The 21,640-nt window shown below is 30.6% G+C and overlaps 1 protein-coding gene and 1 long non-coding RNA gene across 2 annotated transcripts; one reads left to right on the forward strand and one right to left on the reverse strand.

Annotated features, from left to right (window-relative positions):
• The first annotated feature begins 6,129 nt into the window (after window positions 1-6,129).
• Window positions 6,130-12,635, forward strand: LOC120277961 (probable aquaporin NIP5-1). The gene is made up of 4 exons (XM_039284844.1): window positions 6,130-6,878; window positions 9,693-10,112; window positions 10,934-10,995; window positions 12,052-12,635. The coding sequence occupies exons 1-4, from the start codon at window positions 6,663-6,665 to the stop codon at window positions 12,254-12,256; spliced, it is 903 nt and encodes a 300-aa protein (XP_039140778.1). The 5' UTR covers window positions 6,130-6,662; the 3' UTR covers window positions 12,257-12,635.
• Window positions 12,636-17,324: 4,689 nt separating this feature from the next.
• Window positions 17,325-21,359, reverse strand: LOC120270357. The gene is made up of 3 exons (XR_005539588.1): window positions 21,117-21,359; window positions 20,199-20,306; window positions 17,325-20,077 (listed from the first exon to the last, which is right to left on the reverse strand). It is a non-coding gene; the product is annotated as an uncharacterized LOC120270357 (long non-coding RNA).
• Between the last annotated feature and the right edge of the window lie 281 nt (window positions 21,360-21,640).

A 21,640-nucleotide genomic window follows, 5' to 3' on the forward strand; every position in this document is an offset into this window, starting at 1 on the left:
ATAAAGGTGATCATATGTAGCATGATTTGATATTGGAAAACATAAAGAGTGGAGAAAGTCCAAAGTCTCAAAGTTGCTAAGCTCCAAGTTGAAGTTGAAACTCCACCACACAATCACTCACATCTTTTTTTTCTTTTTTTTTAATTATTATTATTATTGTTTAAATGCAAACACAACAAATGTTATCAGGCCATGAATATAGGCCAAAAATTGAATGTCTAGTTCGTGCGCATTCACCCAGTAACATAGAGTTCAAGTTAAATGTGATAAGTATTATCAGGACATTGACATAGGTCAAAAATTATATGTCTTAGTCTGTGTGCTCTCACTCAGTAACACGGTGTTCAAGTTATAAACTCGAATCCACAACCGAAGATTCGTACTATTGTGTTCAGTGGAGCTTAAATTCGAGATTTTTTTAATATGCCATGTTAACACCTCTTGCAATAAGCCAATATTGTTGGGCTATGAACTCTCTTGCTAAATCACATATTTTCAAATTGTAATTTTTATTTCATATATAAATCCTTGTATAATATTAATATATTTATATAATTTTTTATATTGTATATTGTCACTTTTTAAGTAGGTCAAAACATTTTGATTCATGGAAATAATGGAAACTTTAACATCATGGTGGGAATTCATCAATGTCATAGCATGTGTAAAAAGGGTTATCATGGTGTTTCTATTACAAATTCTAAGCCATTTATTATATATATATATATATATATATACATTTATAGGATACATTTGTTATTTATATATTTACAAAAAAAAAAATTTACTCGCTTAAATACATCAATAAAAGTTCTAGTGATTTTAATTTATTTTATACTTGATTATAACTCAAAAAATTGAATAAAATTAATCATGTAAGATGTAAATATATAGCACATTTAATTAGTTTTAAGAAAACATTTCACTTTAATTTCATTATAATTAAATCATAAACGTAGCTCATTTGATTAAACAAAAATATGAAGTATTAATTTCCATGGGTTATAATAATAAAATAAACTTTAGGTGGGTAAATGTGTAATTTCACATCCTCAACTTGGTACAAATGATATTTGATTGACCAAGAATTTGTACATTATATCCATATTGATTTATTAGTTCTTTGTGAAATTTTTTTTTAAATTGATAAACCACATTTATTGAAAAAATAAAAAATATATATTTTTCTCTTGTAATAATTATTGACATATTAATTTTCTCTTGTTTTATTTATTTCTTTGGTGATAAATAGAGTATGTTTAATTTAATCATAGTAATTAATTAGAATTTTCTAAGTAATAATAGTAATAATAAACTCAATAAATAATTCAATCTATTGTATAAATTTAATTAAATTAATGCCAATTATATATACTTAATTATAATTTATACTTCATACTCAAATTAATGAAATGAGAGCACTTTGGAAGTATTAAGTAAAATTATTTTAGTATTAAAATAAATATTTATTTAAAACTCACTTCAAAATTTAAAAGATGGATAAACTACTTCTATTAGAACTAAAACAGAACAAAAGCTTTCAAAAAACGATTTAAAGACTAGAAAGAACGTTTTTTTGAAGACGAAAAAGAACTACAGCAGACCACTAAATGTGGTAAAGTAACAAAAAAAAGTTAAAATATAAAACACTGCCGAGAGAAAAGAGGCTCCAACTAGGCCCCTAAAACTCCAAAGCCATTACACAAATTTTAGCTCGTAATCAGGTCCTAAATTTTCTCAGACATTAAAATTTCACCAAATTTCGCAGCATGAGATCCTATGAACTCCATCTAGATTGCACTCGGGTAGCGGCTTGTGGTATGTCCTCCATAAGCCACTTGTCGTCGCTTGCGCCCATGCGTGCGCCCGCGATTCCAGGAGTAGATCGTCGACATAATCAGCGATCCAGGTTAGGAACCGAAGCGGGAGGTACACCATCGGTGGTTGTGCAAAATTCTCTCTTCTCTCATCCAGCGAGTTCTTTGAAGAGTGCTCGATGGAGTCTCGGCATGTCTCGTCGTCTTTCGATCAAATACCTCTTGAAAAGCGGCCGTGTTTTCTTCTTGAAACACGGCTGCCTCCCCATCGCAGCGAGGCCAAGAACGGTGCCACATCTTCGAGGGCTCGAAAAGTCGACATGCTTTCCCGATCCTGAATTTATTGGTGCGGTTATCGTATCTGTGCAGAGTCGAGAGGGCCCTCTTGGTATCGACTCCAACTCGATGAAATCTGTGAGCGGTGTCTTCGGATGATCTCCGATTAGTCGAGGGATCATGTGAACTTTCAATTCACCACGGTGCTCCATCTAGGTGTCGAAGTAGCATCGCCCGTTAACTAGATTGACCGCCATGAATCACAAGCTGCGCACAATAACAACACATTGTTAAGCGGAAATGTAATTTGTTAAGCGGTAAACACTCGGTTCTTAAACACGATATCATTTTTAAGCGATGGCGTATACTATTAAGCGGAGATACAGAATAATTAAGCGGAGACGAACTAACTTAGCAGTAAAGCTCGATTGTTTAAGCGGAGACCTCGTTTTTACAAGCGCAACCATTATCAGCTGAAAGGAGTAGCGTAGATTATAAACATTACACAAAAGCACAACAATCGGAAAACCATTTCGATCGTATACATAGACGAAAATGTAAAACAAAAAGAAAACCCTAGCGAGGACATCTCCTACTGACTAACAAAACCCAGTAGATTAATCCCACGAAAGCTTGATGTCTTCCAACAAAAAACAAAATCCACAAACCAAAAACCGAAAAAAATGTCTCTTAGTATGAGAATAGTTAACAAAAACGCATAATGAATACATAGTACGCAAAGTGGCGAAATCTTAGAATACTTGCAGCGGACTTCTTCTTGAGGCACGGTGGAAAGGGAAGAGTGCGGTGGGAGAGAGAAGAGCCCGAGAGCAGAGTTGAGACTCGGAGTCGCTGAGTTGAGAGAGAAAGGCAATATGTAATGTCTAAGAAAAACCACCCACTTCCCTCTCACACTTGAAATAGGGTGCATGCATGACTTCCGTTGCAGGGCATTTTTCAGTCCATAAAATTTTAAATACACTCGTTCTAATGCATTCGTACTTTTGGGGTTTCAAAAATCATGGAGTTGAAAAGGAAGGGGTTTTGGGTATTACAAACTATAGAGGGTTTGTTTGGCAATTTGGCAAAGTTGTAGGGTTTTTTTGGTAATTTCCACATTAAAAAAATCAGTAGTGAGCCACATTTATATAAAATATTTATATAAATAAATATATGATTAAAAAAATAAGTTGTTGAATAATGGGTACTATTTTATTATTATAAAATCTTCAACTTTAACAGTATTTAGATATTTGTAAATGCAACACGCCAACCAAGACTGGGATGGTTCTATTGAAAATAGAGCCTGATCTCTTCACCGACTTTCTTTTTAATTCTTATCCACTTTAATTTTTTTTATAACATTAAAAATATTTTTATAATAACTAAATAATTTAGTAAAAATTACAATAATTTTTGGATAAATTTGTGTAACATCAAATCTTTTGTGCTACAGTATTATATAGTACTGTGTAAACATAATACAAATATATTATAAAAATACAGTATTTATCACCATTCATCAAAAAAAAAAATTATGTTTATAAAACTTTAATTAGTACCAAATATTTTGCGGATAGATGAAGATGAGGGTGTGCGTATTTAGAAAACATGCGAATAACGCTGACACATGATTTATTCATATTTTAAAAAAAAAAAATGTACTTCATTGATACCAGAACTCGGAGTGAGCTAGTGTAGCTAGTCACCAGTGTGAGTCATGGTAAGCAAGACTAGAGAATTTGATAAATTTATATTGTGAATTTAAATTTAAAATTAAATAATTTTAAAAGAAGGATCTTCTAGGAGATATCAAACTTTGGATGGATTATTTATGGATTTAGAAAAATTAGAGGGACCTCTTGTTATTTTTATCTGAAAAGCATCATTAAAGTCCAAGTTTGCATATAAACCCTCCATTGTGTGAATATTGAAAAGAAAGGACTTTATTATCCATTTCTGTCAACTTGGATGAAAATCTAATTTAGATGGTGCTAAAATAGAGAATGCTTTAAACAACCTCAATAATAAATATAGAATTACTAGTATATAATATATATAGAGAACCCATCTTCTGTCAACGTTCGTAGATTTCAATATCCACTATTGGATTTTGATCAAACAGTTCGACCTACAGTGAAAGAACATAATAACTAAACTAAAACCCCAGCACACCACACCCACCCGAATGAGAGAGGTACCATGTTTGGGCACTATTTATCAACCAAATCCTCTCTGTCTCTCTCCTCTCAACTATCTCTCTTCTTTTACATTCTCTGGGACGTTCTGTGAACGTCCCCAGAGAACATTTTCTCATATATATATATATATATATAATGATGGAAACCCCAAAATATTTTTAAGATAAAAATAAAAAAAATTACTTTTTAGCTCGTTCTTTTGTGAATAATTATAGCTCAAGATTAGATGTATATGAAATATTAAATGTTATCAGAGAATTACAAATCATATTTAATTATTTTTTTAATCTGTTGATGAGATTACATCCTCTAAAGACATTATTAAATTTAAAATTTAAAGATGTTTCACAATAATTATTAGCTGATTTTATCCAATATCATTAGATAACAGTGATTATAAGAATGTTTGCAAATGATGTTTTGATTATTATGAATATTTCTATGTAATGAAAAACCTTGCAAAATTATATTTATAATTTTAAGATTATATATATATATATATATATATATATATATATATATATATAATTCATAAACCAATTGAGAACCCAGTCAAACAGGATGTGCTTTTATAATAAATTGTTGCAAGGACAACTCAAAATGTCCCCTAAAATTCATGTATTCAAACCCTTAAAAATGTTTTTATCTAAAAAAAATAAAAACCAATCCAAAAAGACATTATATGCATATATTGTATCTATAAATATAAATATAGTGAATGTGAATACCAATCACTTAAACCTTTTAAACAAATATTTTAAAAAATTAATGAAAAACCAAAATACAATTCTATTTATAAGCATAAATAATTTTTTTTCTTTAAATTTTCTCAAGAAACCAATTTGTACTATTCTAACATTATTTTTATATATATACAACTGTTTCTCCGTTGAGGAGTCAAATGGTTTGACGTATCTCCACTATAGTGACTTATAAACATTCCAAAAAATAAAAAATAAAAAACAAATACATTATTATCTTTACAGTACATTATATCAAACCATTACATAAACATTCATTTGGATTCACTTATTAAAATAATAATAATAATAATAATTTTTATCTTAAATTTTCTTTCATAAAATACTTAATTTATATTAATTTTTAAATTTAAAAAATATATAAAAAAAAAAATTTAACCGTGTTTCAAAAACGGATATAGACGAGGAGCACAATGATAATCTCTGCAATATCTCTGCTCTCATCTGACTCGAGTTGAGATTTAAATCCGTTTTTATAGTAGAACAAAAACACTTTACACAGATAACTCAATATTAATAGATCAATTTATTTGTTGATAATTTCCTAGTTCATCTAACAAAACTATATATATAGATTGCCTAGTTCAACAACGTCTAAGAATCTACAGACATTCGTTTAGACTGAGTGATTACTATGCTTATAAATAGTGAATATTAAAAAAATGAGATAAATAGTATTTTAATATGAACCATTTAATCATTTTCAACACAGTAAAGTAACACAATAAATCATAACCGTTCAACAATATTTCTAATATATATATATATATATAAGTGATTAACAAATATTTAATTTAGTCAAAGTCAACTTGGTTTAAGTGATTAACAGGAGGAATTAACTCACGGATGATATTGTAACCAACTCACGCCACTATAGAGACATGCGCTTGTCGCCCTAAAAAAACAAAAAAGGAAAAACAAATATTTAATTTAAAAACAATTTACGAAAATACATAATAATTGATTTAAAAATTCTAAAAAATGATACATAATTGAATTATTTGAACTAATTAATTAATTAATTAATTAATATATTAATATGAACGCCTCTAAAACCATTGACCTTCTTCCCCTCCATTGCTCTCCAATCTCCATAAATTCTCTACTACTACTCCTCCTCTTTCTCTCATTTCTCTTTCACTCTATTCTCAAGCTTCTTCAATCCATCATCCATGATCTAGGGCACGACCAAATGCATCAATCCTTCTGCTCCTAAACTCTCCAGGTTCGATGTTCTCCATCCCCAATTTCCAACCCTAAATTTCTCAACCTTTTCATTTTCATTCGCTTTTTTCAACTGGATTCTTCTCATCCAATTCCTTAATCCAATCTTCATAAAAATCCCCCCATTATGTAACTCCATTTCCATCCTCATCCTCAATCCCCAAAAAAAAACCCAAAAAAAACTTCATTTTTTTTTTCTTTCAATATAATATAGAGAGAGAGAGAGAGAGAGGAAAAAGAGAGATCTTTGATTTAGTCTGGCTTGGTTTATAGATCCAAATCCTTAGAAAAACCTCCATAAAAACCTTCAGATCATGTAATACTTTCATCATCTCATCATCCAATCCAACCCAACCAGAGAAGCACATCAAGTGTTCGACGAAATGCCTGAATCGGAAACTGGGACACCGATGGCTTCAGCGCCAGCGACACCGGGCACGCCGGGAGCGCCGTTGTTCACCGGACTGAGGATTGACTCGTTGTCGTATGATCGGAAGTCAATGCCGCGGTGCAACAAGTGCTTGCCTTTGGATTCGTTGGCTTCGCCGCATCAGTGCTTCATTGATTTCCCAAAGCCCAATGTCTCCCTCACTAGAAAGGTCACCTTCTTCTTCTCCTCAAACTTTTTTTTTTCAATTTAGTCCTTTGTTTTTTTCATAATTTAATTACTTCTTGTTTTTTGAATTTTTTTTTTTGCAATTTGGGGCCTGGGTTTTCTGGTATTTGGGTTTTGTGTTTTATTATAGAGCTTGTTTTGTTATGTTTTTGCAGTCTTACCCTTGGGTTTTCTGGTATTTGGTTTTCCTTTTGTTTTTGCAATTTAGCACTTGGTTTTGTGTTGATTAGGTTCTAGTTTTCTAATAATTTTGCAATCTTTACCCTTGGATTTTCTAGTATTTGGTTTTGTGGGTTTTGTTTTGATGCATGGGTTATTATAGAGCACTTGGTTTCTTGTTAATTAGGTTATGGTTTTCATTTTAGTGATTGTTTTATTATTTGTTTTTTTTTGCAATTTCCCCCTTTGTTTTCTTGTTAATTGCTTTTTATTTTCATCTTAAACTGAAAGGCATTATAAAAATATTAATAGTACGAGAAAAATAGAAAGAAATATATTTAAAAATACAAAATTTAATCTTACGATTTTATTTTATTTTTGCAATTTATTAAGAGGAAATTTATTTTTTAAAAAAAATGAATTTACAGGTACTTAGATGTATATTATAAAATTTTATTTCGTACAACCAAGATCACCAACTCTTTTGTTTATTTATTTTTCTGAATATTGATTTTTTTATGGTAATAATTTTGTACTATGGCGTGTCATATTTATTCAAGTATTTTTTTATATTAAAGTGAACAGAAATTAAGAAATTTTTTACAGTATTATTAGTACAATTCTTCAGGGATGTTTCCAATTGCTGTATTTTTTTCCCCTCATCGTACCATTTATTTATTAAAATAATAAAGTTACCTTTAATTATAAAATTTATTTTTATAATACATATATATATTTTTTCTCATAGTACCACTTTCTTATATGGTCCAAAATCAGCCTCCTCTGTCTCTTAATTTATTATTTATTCTCATAGAAATTAAATTATATTTATATATATATATATATATATTGCATAAAAATGAAAATAATAATAAAAGTCTTGTAACTAAATAGGAAGGTGTGCATTATTAAATACAGTGGGAGGTAATGTAGAAGAGTTGAATTTTTTTTTCTTTGAATGTGTCTGAATCAGAGCCGCCCAAAACCTAAGCTGTCTTTTTGTTTATAGATAACTTAAAATATATCTTTGAAGTATAAAATAAATACAAAAATATCAGTTCAAGTGAGAGCAAGTTCCATGCATGATTCCCCATTCTTTTTAGTCAGTCTATCAATCAATCCTTTCTTTATTTTATCTGACTTTATTCACCAAATAATGCTATATTATAATAACAATAATAATGATACTCCATATTTTCAATTTTTATTAATTTAATTAAGGTTTAAGAGTTTTTTTTTAATTAATAGTGTTATTTATCATATGTTTGTTAGAGTATAGTGATGATCTCATGTAGTTGTTACGACGGAATCAAGATGTAGCTTATTCTCACCGTCTCAATTTTAAAAAATAATTTTTAAAGTAAAGAGTCACAAATTTTTTTAGATAATTTTTAATTTATTTTTATATTATATAATAAATAAATACTAAAATTTATAAACCATGAGTTATATCTTGGTTCCGTGTTAGTTTCTATTAAACTAAGACCATTAGATTATTTTTTTTTGTTTTGATTTATTTGGATTTTTTTTTTCCTTTCGAAAATAATAATTTGATTTCATGTTATTTGTGTGATTTAATGATTTAGATTATTGAACTTTCTTGCCTGGTTTTTGTTTCGTTTGGTTTTGTTTAAAAAATCACAAAAAGTTTGTGCCCCAAAATCGTGGCTAAATAAAAGTTTGGTTATTTTATTTTATCAAGAACCATGCTATATATTTTTTTTCTCATTTCATCCTTTTTTTTTTAATCAATTTAATAAAATTTTAGTTTTCCATAAACCAGAAAACATTCACTTCATAGCTCTGTTGTTGTTCATGATCATTTGCCAGAAAAAACCATGGTATATATTTATCTCACTTCATCTTCATTCAATTTTTTATTTTTATTTTTTTATTTTGGTTTATTTGTGATTGTTTAGTTGGAAAACCAAGGTATTTTTATCTCATTTAGATCAACATCTTTTTTTCATCAACTTAACTTTCATTCTGTTCTTCATGGGTCCTTAATATCATCATCATCATCATCAATTTTTTTATTTTTTTATTTGTTATTTTATTTTATTAGAGTTTCTTGAAAGATGAATGCAACTAGTTCTGAAAGTGACTGAGTTGCAATTGTGCTTAGGGAAACAGTCTAATTAATTCAAAATAAATATTAATTAAAAAAAGAATTTTTTTTATTTCACAAAAGTGACAGAAAAAGTCTGCTTTAACCAGTGCACTTTTCAATCAGGAATAAAAAGTTAAACTGTAAACTCTTATTTACAATTAGAGATCTGTTATCATTATTGTTTTTAATAAATCTTAAATTCAAAATTATTTTTTAGTAGTTTAAAAACGGAAAATTACACATAGATAATTAAAATTGTAAGTTCGTAAAACTCTCACTTAAAATCAGTGATATGTTATTATTATTATTATTATTTTTTTAATAAATTTTTTACAACTAGTACTAGTGATATGTTTTTCATAATTATTTCTAATAAATCTTTGAATTCAAATTTTTTCATACCCTAATCAAAAATAGAGAAATTAATAAATTAAAAAAATAAAAATTAATTGATAAACAAAACAATTTTAAAAAAAATCTAAAAAATCTAAAAAATCTAATAATTATATAATTTGATATAAATCACAGATCGGAGCGGAATTCGTGGGAACCTTCATCCTGATATTCGGAGCGACGGCGGCGCCGATCGTGAACCAAAAGTACAACGGAGCCGAAACCCTAATCGGCAACGCAGCATGCGCGGGATTAGCGGTGATGATCGTCATCCTCTCAACGGGTCACATCTCCGGCGCTCACCTGAATCCATCACTCACCATCGCCTTCGCCGTGCTCCGCCATTTCCCTTGGGTTCAGGTCCCCGCATACATCGCCGCCCAGGTCTCGGCTTCGATCTGTGCGTCTTTTGCTCTGAAGGGGATCTTCCACCCGTTTCTCTCCGGCGGTGTGACCGTGCCGTCGGTGAGCACCGCCCAGGCGTTCTTCATTGAGTTTGTCATCACTTTCAATCTCCTCTTCGTCGTCACCGCCGTCGCCACCGACACCAGAGCTGTATGCTTTCTCTCTCTCTCTCTCTCTCCTTCTTAATTTTTTGAAAGAATGAGGGGTATTTTGCATATGTTGCTTTGTTTTTTTGGAGAAATTGGGGACAATTTTTTTGGTTTGTTTCTATAATAAGTTGCTTTGTTTTTATAATTTTTTTTTTTGGTTTTAAAAATTTATTTTTTGGGATATTTTTCTTCTATAAATATGTAATTTTAAAAAAAATAATTACTAAACTTGTAAAATATTATTATTTTTTGGAAAAAAAATGAGGGTTTCTTTGTATATGTTTCTTTAATTTTATTTTTCGGAATTTTTTTCTTCTATAAATATGTATTTTTTTTTCGAATGAGTGATCTTGGAGAAAAACCTGAATTTTTTTTAAAATAATTACTAAATTCAGAGGCTAAAAATTGTTTTTTTTTTTAAAAAAAAAAATCCCATCCTGGGACCTGGTTTTGGCACTGTGTACATATCTACACATATATTAATATACTACTTAAACCTTAAACCCTAATTTAAACCTAAACTGTAATATATATATATATATATAAACAGTGCTAAAATCAGTATTATTGGGTAAATAGGTCTTTACATTTAATTGTGAATTATAAATATTTACTCTATATCCGTTTGTTTCCCTCCAGTGTTTTTCTAATGTTTCTAGAATTATCAAACTATTAAAAAGAAAAAAAAAATTACTTTATATGTATATATATAACTTTTTCTTTATTTTCCAATATATATATATATATACAATTATGAATTTTTGGAAGGTGTATATTTAAAAAAAAAAAAAGAACACTTATATATATAATATTATATTTCAGGTAGGAGAATTGGCTGGAATAGCTGTGGGAGCTACTGTCATGCTTAACATTCTTGTTGCCGGGTTAGCATTCATTCATACTCTTGAATTTTATATTTATTCACTATTTATTTTTTAATTATTTTGTTCAATCAATTAAAAAGAACGGAGGAAAAAAAAAAAAATCTGAAATATGACAAAAGCTAAAAAGTATTGGTTCATATTTAAAAATATGTTTTGTTTTTTTGTTCTTTTTGGTCATGTCTATTGTGGTTACAGTATTTCATTCCCTTTCTTAAGCAATGGTCTAGTGATTCCACCATATTCGTAGCTTGTCCAATTATATTTAAATATTCATAAATTAAAATGATTTTTTTGGCATAATTAAACCTCCAAAAGTTATATATATATATATACACACGTGTTGACTTTTGGTCTAACGGCACAGGTTTTACCATAAAAGATATTTATTGCGTAGAATCAAAATATATTGGATGTAGCAGTGCTAAACGTAGTGGTGTCAAAAAGTTTTAATTGTAGACTTGTAACCCACTTTATCATTTAGTCAGTAAAAACTTATAGGTATTATTATGCTAATGCCTTGATTGCATACACTTGTCGCATTTTGTCAATATATATATATACACATATAGGCACAAGTGTATATATAACCTTTTCTAATGTTTTTAAATTTAAGAATCTTGAGAATAATTTATTTTGATACTGTGCGAAAGTCATTGAAAGTAATTCATCTCTGAGTTTCGACGCTTGTTGTCTTTTTAAAAAAAAAATCATTGAAAGTGTAAGTTCATTTGTTGATTTTTTTTTTAATTTTAAATTAAACTCACTTTATAATTTTTCATTTGTTATAAAAAAAACTAGCGACATAGAAGTAAACATTAGAACAGTTAAAAGTGATATTACTTCGAATCATTTAAAAAAAAAAGTCACTTTCACGTATTTTTTCACTCAAGACTATTACACAATAAAATAGACACTCCCTAATTAATTTACTCAACCAAAGTTATTTAATTTATTACATGGTATTTTTTTAAAAAAAATACATACATGCTACATATATATTCTCTGTTTTTTTTATTCAAGATTTAAAGTATAAAATGAATGTTGATGATGAAACAGGCCATCAAGTGGTGGATCAATGAACCCAGTGCGCACACTAGGACCAGCAGTAGCAGCAGGAAACTACAAACAAATATGGATATATCTCGTAGCACCGACGGCAGGCGCCATCACCGGAGCTGCCGTCTACACGGCCGTAAAGCTCAAAGGCGATGCCGATAACAACCCCGACACTCCTCCGACCCGCCGCAGCTTCCGCCGTTGAAAATAAATAAAACAAAAGGTACCAAACTTTATATACATAATTATATATAGTGTTTGATAATAAGTGGCTAGTAAACTTTTGCTGGCTTGCCTTAACAATTCTCTGTTTGTGGTGCTTGTATGATTGATATAAAGGCCATGGATATGAAATTAATGGTCAATGGTTGGGAAACTGATACACTATGATTTGTTGTTGTTGTGATTGTATTGTTTGGAAGTTTGTTTGATTGGGACCCTACCAAAGAGATGCCATTTGACTTTGCCTTATTTGTGTGGAGGGGAAGGGTGGGAATCTCTATCTCAAGCTAGGGTTTTGGTGTGTGGTTGTAAAGGAATTGATGATTAATAGTTTGTGATAATAAAGTTTGGATTGTTGTGTTTTTGAGTTGTCATTATAGTGTTTGTAGGTAGGTTCTATTGATGTTGAATGTGGTTCATTACTTTTTCTCATTATTCTCTATTTGACTAGATGTTTTTGGTGTCAATTTTTCCTTAGTTGAGTCTTTTTCAAATTAGTAATAATTAGTCTAATTAGTCAATATATATTTATCAACATTAATAAATTTGTGTAGCATACCATATTAACTATATATATATATATATGAGGATCCATTATCTAGGAACGTCTCTAGATTTCAAATTTAGAGATGTTTATAGTAACCATCGGATGTGTTCTTATCATTATGAATAATAAAAACCGTGTTGTACAATGATCATAAACACTAAAAAAAAAATGTACAGTGTTTATATAAACAATCAACCATCGAATGATGATCTAACGTTTAGATTTAAAACGTCTCAAAATTTTAAATCTAGGGATTTATCTATATGATCTTTATATATATATATATATAAATATATATAATTGGTAATACTAAAAAAACAATACTAAATTTTTTTAAAGCAATTTTTTCAATATTATTTAAAAAAAATTTAGATTGTCTGTTAATAATCCAACATTCCAGACTTTTATTAAATGAGAGAGATCCACTAGGGCATAAATAGTAAATATTCGTAACACTAAATAAAATATCATGTGACAATAGAATGGAGCTACTCATTTTCAGATTTAGGGTTTCTTAAGCCTTGATTTGAGTTTAAATTAAATGTTTTTTGATATATCATTTACAAGTAATTTAAGTTATTCAAACTAGGGCTTTGGTGTAGGGTTGTAAGATGATGGATTAATACTAAGTCATAATGAAGTTTGGATTGTTGTGTTGGAGTATCAATCATCATAAGCAATGTCAGCAGAGAATGTGAAAAATGAAACAACTTATTCACAAGTAATTCAATTTATTTCTTTGCATAAAACATAAAACTAACTTTTAAAGAAATTATTATCTTTTTTAAATCTTCCAAAAATATATATATATATTTTTGAAAAATTTGGGATTTCTCATCTTCAATTTAAATTGAAAATGAGAGTTTCACATGAACATTGTATCTGCTACAAAAAAATAAATAAATAAATTTCTAGTGAGGAACAGTACCTGTCACTGTTTGATGTTTACAAATCCAACTTCTTCCATTGCTTTCTCCATATTCAGTTGATAGTACTCACCAATGAATGGTCTAGTGCTTTCCAATAAAGTGAACAGTAATGTGAAAATTCCTCAACCATGAAACATTTTAAAATATTTAATAAATTAATAAATCAAAGATATATATAAGGATAATACACGTTTTACAATATTGTACAGAATTTGTAAACAGTGAAAGATATATAGTAACTATATAAATAAATAACCATCCAACGGCTGTGATTAAATGTCTTTACAAAATAGTAATCTAGAGATCTAACTAGATTATATATATATATATATATATGATATAAAATGGCAAAGAGATAAGTATAATTATGAAGAAAGTGAAAGCTTTGTTTTGGCAAGCTAATTATTGCTCTCAATGGACACTCATGTAGCTGCAAATTACCAATACAAAAGATACAACTTGGTAAACAGTAACAACAACAACAACAATAATAGCCCTGTTTGGGTTCTTTTAAAAAAAATAAAATAAATAACAACAACAATAATAATAATAATGAGAAGAATAAAATTTATTTGTTTTAAGAAATGGGATGAATTAAGTTCTACAAACTGTTGTTATTGTAGTTCAATCTGACTGATTGGAATGAATTGAGAAAAGTAGAATTCATTGTATTGAACCTAAATAATTTTTTTAATAATATAAGCTCTGTAGTCATGAATGAAAAGATTAACAACTAATACTATATTATAGTATATGCATAAAAGTTTGAATAATACAAAAGAAAGAACTACAATTATGGAAACAATTGGCATTTGAAAAACAAAACATGATCATCTCTACATAAAACTGAAGGTGAAATCAAATTTTGATGACAAATGACAACAAAAATCTAATCACTTTACTTTGTTAACATCAAATGCGCATAAACGAATCAAATATACAAGAACAAAATAATGAGCTTTTAAGTTAACCTGAACCACACAAAACCAAGAAGTTCATTCTAACAGCCAATAATAGAATAATCTAATCACCCAACTCTGATGCCATGGAATCAAGAGGGAAAAAGAAAATAGAAATGAACAACTATTTAATGGATAGAGCATCTAACTTGAATAGAGAAATTTAAGTTCATTTGGTCCTTTCCACTTCTTATAACACTGCTAACAAATAATTTACACAAATACAACCAATTTAGAAAACTCAAATGAATTGAGTTTATGAGTTTACACTTGTGATTGTTGAACTATAAATATTGACAGTTTTGACTTCTGAATGTTCTTAATCGGTCTATGTTATCTTATATTCTAAAATTCAATGCCTAGAATGATACCATTTTCCAATGCTATTCACTAATAAATCAAACATGTTACACATTCGAAGCAATGCCTGGTTAGAAGCTGATTATAGGAATGAGTTCTTTCGTAAAATCCATATTTCACTATGGATTATAGATGCATTTTCAGCTCAATTTGGTCATCAGAGTTAGACAAGATACATAATGTATTCCATGTTTCCATGCTCAAGAACTACGAAGTTCAACCGGTAGAATTAGTCGACCAACAAGACAAGGTGCTACATAACAAAATAATACGCATAACGAAAGTTCTATGGAAAAATGATCATCGAGAGGAGATAACATGGGAACTCGAGGCAACAATGTGGAAACAATACTCCCATTTGTTCGATGAAACAGGTAAGTTAAAATTTTGAGGTCAAAACTTTATTTAAGGGAGTTAGGATTTAATAACCTCGGAGCTACACATGTGCAAGAACATCAATGTATCTGAAATTAAGGGTACAACTATGTAGGGTAGGAAGATGGAAGTTGCAGCTTCAAGGGATGTATTGGTAATAATTAAATTTATTCAAAGGCAAACGGTAATTACACAGGGCGAGCAAGAAAATATATATATATATATATATATTCAAAGAACAACCTAAAATTTCTTAGTTTTCTATCAAATCTCTTTTGAAATCTAACCATTGTTTAGCCTAGATCTTCCTATTTACATTTTAAACACTTTGTTTTCTTCCATAGATTACCCCAAATTTAAAGAGTTATAGCACATCCAAAGTTTTGATTCAAGTTTTAAGAAGATTAAAGTTGAAGTTGAAGTGAAAACTGGTAGATCTTCACACTCAGGTAAGATTTTAGTATTCTTACACGCATACTGTTTTGTGCAAAGATGGACCGGATATAATAGGTCACAGCTAAAAAAATTAAAAAATAATAGTGAAGATAAATGACACTCGGGATTAACATGGAAAAGCCCTAAAAAATTAGGGTAAAAACCATAAACAAAGATTGAAAAATTTCACTAAGGTGGGAAAATTAAGAGTTACCATCTCTCTATTTATAAGGAGAAAACAATTTTATTCTCTTATTTACCATCTCTCACTCTCAAACTCACAAGAAAGAAGTATTATATATATATATATATATATATTCTCTTCTACCTTACCTTTTCTCTTGTATGTGTTTAAGTGCCTCATCTCTTGCTTTTTTATAGGCAAAAGCTTCACCAACTTGAGCCGCTCTTTTTAACTCTTTTTTAATTATTTTTTTTGTTTGCAGCTACCGGGTAGGCGAGTTGATTTTTTTGACTAACAATTCTTCTATTTAAGGATTTGATTGAAAATCAATCATATATCCACACCATTTTTTCTATCTTGTCACTTCATGTTGCTTACGTCTCCATCAGACCAAAGGAAGATCAATACCACATAAACTTGCCAGCGTTGATTGCCTTGATCATGAAATCTACTAGGTTGTCCATGGTATGAATCTTTTACATATCCATTCTTCTTTCTTTCACTTTTTCATGAATGAAATGGTATGGAACTTGAATGTATTGCCATTTTTTTTATGAAAAGCTGGATTTCTTGAAATACGTAAGGCTCTTTGGTTGTCACGATACAAAACAATATTATCTTATTTGCCCGAATTCCTCTAACATCATCTTCAACCACATTAAAATCTTGAGAAAAGATAATTGCTTAGCAGCCATTAATGAACAACAGAAGTAATGTGGTTAAAGATGGTGTTGGAAGAACTCGTGCACAAATAAGAGAATATTGCTCTGTATTGTGACAACAAGAGCGCTTTGCATTTTCCAGCCATTCATCTAAAAACAAATCATATACGAGTTCAATACCACTTCATTCATGAGAAGGTGAAAGAAGGAACAGTGGATATGCAAAAAAATTCATACCAATGATAACTTAGCAGATTTTATGACAATGACAATCAACTTAGCATAATATTGCTTTGCATTGTGACAATAAGAGCGCATTGCATTTTCCAGCTTTTCATCCAAAAACAAATCATTTATGAGTTCAATACCACTTCGTTCGTGAGAAGTGAAAGAAGGAATAATGGATATGCAAAAAATTCGTACCAAAGATAACTTAGCAAATTTTATGACAATGACAATCAACGCCGATAAATTTACGTGATATTGATCCTCCTGACCTGATGTCGAATCATCATGACCTAATGTCGATGTAATCCACATGAAGTGGCAAGGTAGAAAAAATGGTGTGACGATTCGATTGATTCTCAATCAAATCTACAAATGAAAGAATTGTTAGTTAGTGAAATCAACTCACCTACTCGCCGGCTGCAAACAGAATAATAATAATAATAAAAGTCAAAAAGACTGATTGAAGTTGGTGAAGCTCTTGGCAATAAAAATGCAAGAGATGAAGTACTTAAACACATACAAGAGAGGGAGTGAGATAGAAAAAAAAAATATAATACCTCTTCCTTGTGAGTTTGAGAGTAAGAGTATTTTCTCCTACTATAAGAGAATAAAATTGTTTTATCCTTATAAATAGAGTGATCATAACTCCTAATTTTCCCACATTAATGAAATTTTTCTATCTTTCTATTTTCCCACATTAATAAAATTCTTCTATCTTTCTTCATGGTTTTTCCACTAATTTTTTAAGAGGTATTCCACGTAAAATCTGAGTGTCTTTCATCCTCACTGTTAGTTTTAAATTTCTTTTAGCTGATGTTCCTCTATACGGTCCATCTTGGTGCAATAATTCTTAAATGAAACATGAATTTTGTTCTTGAAATGTAAAGAACTATTTTATGAAGTGATTTGAAGTTGAACTAGGTATATATTGATCTGGGTGGAAGCAAGCTAGATTCAACTTGGTTTACATTGATTTGAAGTAAATTGATGAGAGAATGCATTTTTGAGGCTTTCATATCTGGGTTGTAAATATGGTTTATACTTGGTTTTTAAGCCTTGAAACATGGATATCATATATTTGAAGTATCACTGGAAATGTTAGATTGATTGATTGAAGTTTGGCTAAGTTTGGAGTCAAGAATCAAAGTGGCATTGTCAGATTTACACTGCTTAGGGGAAAAGTGAAGTTTTGTTCCATTTAGTCGAATCAAACCCGATTGACTTCAATAGCTACGAGAACTTTTCATGCATCACATATTGGACTAGAAATGCATATTTACTGGCTACTGCAATGGCAGTCTCCTCAGACCAGTTTATCAGGAGGTGCCGTGGTTGATTAGGATTAGGTTTTCCCCCCTTAAGGAAGTTCTCTACTTTAAGATACCACGGCGGTTTTTATTATATATTTAGAGTGTATAACAAAGCAGTTTGAATCTTGTTCATAATGATTGTGAGCATGATACCAATTGAAGACCATTGAATTGGCATAGTGGTAAGCCTTGCAATGTCTAAAACTTAAGTGGATGTACACATTACCTACTTCAAGATATCAAAGCTAGTTTTACATTTTTTTTCACACCTAAACATATGTTTATAAACATGTTTAGTGTATCTAGTTAGAGTTGAACATGTAGTATAGATGCATGAACACCGGAGACAAAAGTTTATTTCTTGTGTAGATTGTTATCAAATATGTCAGTATTTGATAACATATGTTTATAAACATGTTTGTGAGACTAAACATATGTTTATCAAATATGAGTCGCAACGTGACGCTGCTGCTCCTGCTCCTATCCCCACTTTTCTTCCACGCAAAAACCCGATTCATGGAGCACCTGCTCCGCCTCCACACTTATCACCACTTAGACAATAAGCAATCTCAGTCTCCAGCATAGCACCACCACCACAAAACCTTCCGGTTATACTCAATGAACCTGAATCTACTACTAGACATCCATGCATGCACCTGCTGCACTTGAACCCACTCTCGTTGCTCTGGACACAGTACCATAGCATACAGCAGAAGCTTATCAAGCATTTAAAGCTTGCCGGGACTTTCAGGGACGGCTGCCAACTTATGATGTTTACCAAGAATCCATAAATTCTTAAAATATCATTGGTGATGGTACTGTGGCCAGAGCAACGAGAGTGGGTTCAAATGCAGCAGGTACATGCATGGATGTTTACCAAGATTCCATGAATTATTAAAATATCATTGGTGAGCAAGCACACGCGGAGCAAACACCTCCAATACCATCAGCTTTGGCGGAAATTGCAGAACCCTGCCCAACATCGACTTTGTCGAAGCTACTTAAAGAAGCTTAACAACTCAGCTGCTATGCTTTCGATGATACGAATGATGCAATTGTGGCCAAGAATTAATTAAGGGACGGAAGACTCAATTCATCAAGCCCATAAAGCCATGTGTAAGTTAAGCCTAAAGGCATACTATTTGAAAAGGATTACACAAAAAATCACTTATCTGTTCTATTGTATAATTTCTACTCTAAATTTAATCAAACAAGTTTGTAAATTAATATTGTTAGTAGAGAAGATATCAAGCAAGGAGTTAAGCCCGTTGGACAAGTGCAAGAGTTGGTCTCACTAAAACAAACAACAACCAATGTCAATTTTATCTAATCAAATCTAACTAGAAATCACATATTCTTATACCATAAACAGTATGGAAAGGTCATCGAACTACATTTATCGATTATATCTTACCTAGATTTAAGGCTTCTAAGCAAAAACTTCCCAAAATCTAGTTCTCTTGCTAAGTTTTCTGAGCATGACAAGCCAAGTCAAGATGCTATAATGCCATGATTTATCAACCATATCTTACCTTTTTCATCATAGCATCATTCTTGCTAGTATGGAAAGGCCATCAAAATACATCTATAGGCAGTAGGAAATGCCATCAAACTAAGTGTATCAATTTTACATTTCCGAGATGGAAGCCTCTTAGCAGCAATTATCTCTAAATATAATCCCCTTGTAAATTTTCTAAATATTACAAGCTAATCCAGATCAGCCTCATGTCATTCTTTTATGTAAGAATACTCATGAATTTGTGTCGTAGCAGTTGTTATGTGATCCTCCTAAAAATCAACTCGTCATTGTGATTCCTGTATTGTTTGTCAGACAAGCGAGCGAAAGGAGTCATATTTAGCTAAGATTTTCTAAAAACAGCTCTTAATTGAGGTAGTATAAAAGGAAAGAGCAGAAGTAAAAGATGGGCTTGCTTACAATTTGAATATACCAGGGTTTTAGACAATCTCCAGTTCCTCTTAAACACTGGATTCTAAGATTTTTCTTGTCATCTTCCTGCATGGAAATTCTGATTTCTCCGCAATCCTTCAAAATTAACAGAAAAAAAAAAAATTAGAACAAGAAGACAACATCAATCAAATCCAAATTATCACTATTCATCATATTTCCAATACTTGTTCCTCTATTTCCCCTCAAATCCAACATTCAATCTCCCAAATTTCTCTAATCATCTTCCTTCACTGAATTTCTGATTTCTCACATATCCTCATACAAAATTAATTAATAAATAAAATTAGAACAAGAACACAACATAAATCAATTTCAAATTACCACAATTCATCACATCTCCTTCACTGGTTCCTCAGTTTTCGCTCAAATCCAACATCTGACTCCAAAATTTCACTTTTCATATTCCTCCATGCAAAATCTGTCACTACCCAAGCTTGGAGATTTCTGATTGAGTTTTTATAGCTTTTGATTAAGCCCCTTGAATTTGGTATGGAGATTTCTAATTCCTTTATCACCATCGATTAACCCCTCTAATTTGCTCTAAAGATTTCTGACTCCTTTCATCACTTTTGATTAACCCTTGAATTTGCTAGACATGGCACATAGATTTCCAACAAAGACAACATCAATCAAATCCAATTCATCATAATTCATCACAATCTCTTCACCTTTTCCTCTATTTTCCCTCAATCAAAGCACAATTCAAGTACAAACCAAACAAAAAACACAAACATTATAATTCATCACAGTCTCTTCACCTTTTCCTCTATTTTCCCTCAATCAAAGCACAATCCAAGTAGAAACCAAACAAAAAACAGAAAGAAGAAGAAGAAGAAGAAGAAGAAGAAGAAGAAGAAGAAGAAGAAGAAGAAGAAGAAGAACCACCTGCTGAAGAGATCCAACTAAAAGAGGCGTTCCAGTTGACGGGAGAGATCAAAGACGCCATCGCCACGCCGCTCTTTCTCTAAGCGGGAGCCACAGGCCTCCATGTGTACATAGATCCGAAGCCATCCCACCGCCATGGAGCCAGAGGAGCATCCCGAAAGCCACGCATACCACCATTGCCACCGCCGCCGCGAAGAGATCGGAGCTCCGGCTTCGTCTCCATTTGAGCCTTCAAATCGCAAGGGTTTTATCAATCGCCATAGTCTCACACTATGAACCTATAGATTAACGACACGTGGATATTACCGTTGTATCTTTTCTTTTTTTTAAAAAAAATATATAATTCTTATTTAATGTATCCCAATTTTTTTTTTTTTACTAATTTTTTATCCAATAATTAAAAATAAAATAAATCAATATAAAACCCCAAAGCCTTCACTTTGCGTGAAGACAACAAATTAAAGTGTGACTTGTCCACTTTCTCAAAAAAATAAATCAATATGTAGGTAAAATAGAAACATTAT

Source organism: Dioscorea cayenensis, chromosome 2 (genome assembly GCF_009730915.1).
Source record: "Dioscorea cayenensis subsp. rotundata cultivar TDr96_F1 chromosome 2, TDr96_F1_v2_PseudoChromosome.rev07_lg8_w22 25.fasta, whole genome shotgun sequence".
NCBI lineage: Eukaryota > Viridiplantae > Streptophyta > Magnoliopsida > Dioscoreales > Dioscoreaceae > Dioscorea > Dioscorea cayenensis.

Excerpts from the sequence above, each read along its gene's own strand:
- LOC120277961 (XM_039284844.1), top strand. The coding sequence starts at position 6,663 with ATGCCTGAATCGGAAACTGGGACACCGATGGCTTCAGCGCCAGCGACA. Across the intron at positions 6,879-9,692 it reads ATGTCTCCCTCACTAGAAAG|ATCGGAGCGGAATTCGTGGG; the intron begins GTCACCTTCTTC and ends TATAAATCACAG. Across the intron at positions 10,113-10,933 it reads TCGCCACCGACACCAGAGCT|GTAGGAGAATTGGCTGGAAT; the intron begins GTATGCTTTCTC and ends ATTATATTTCAG.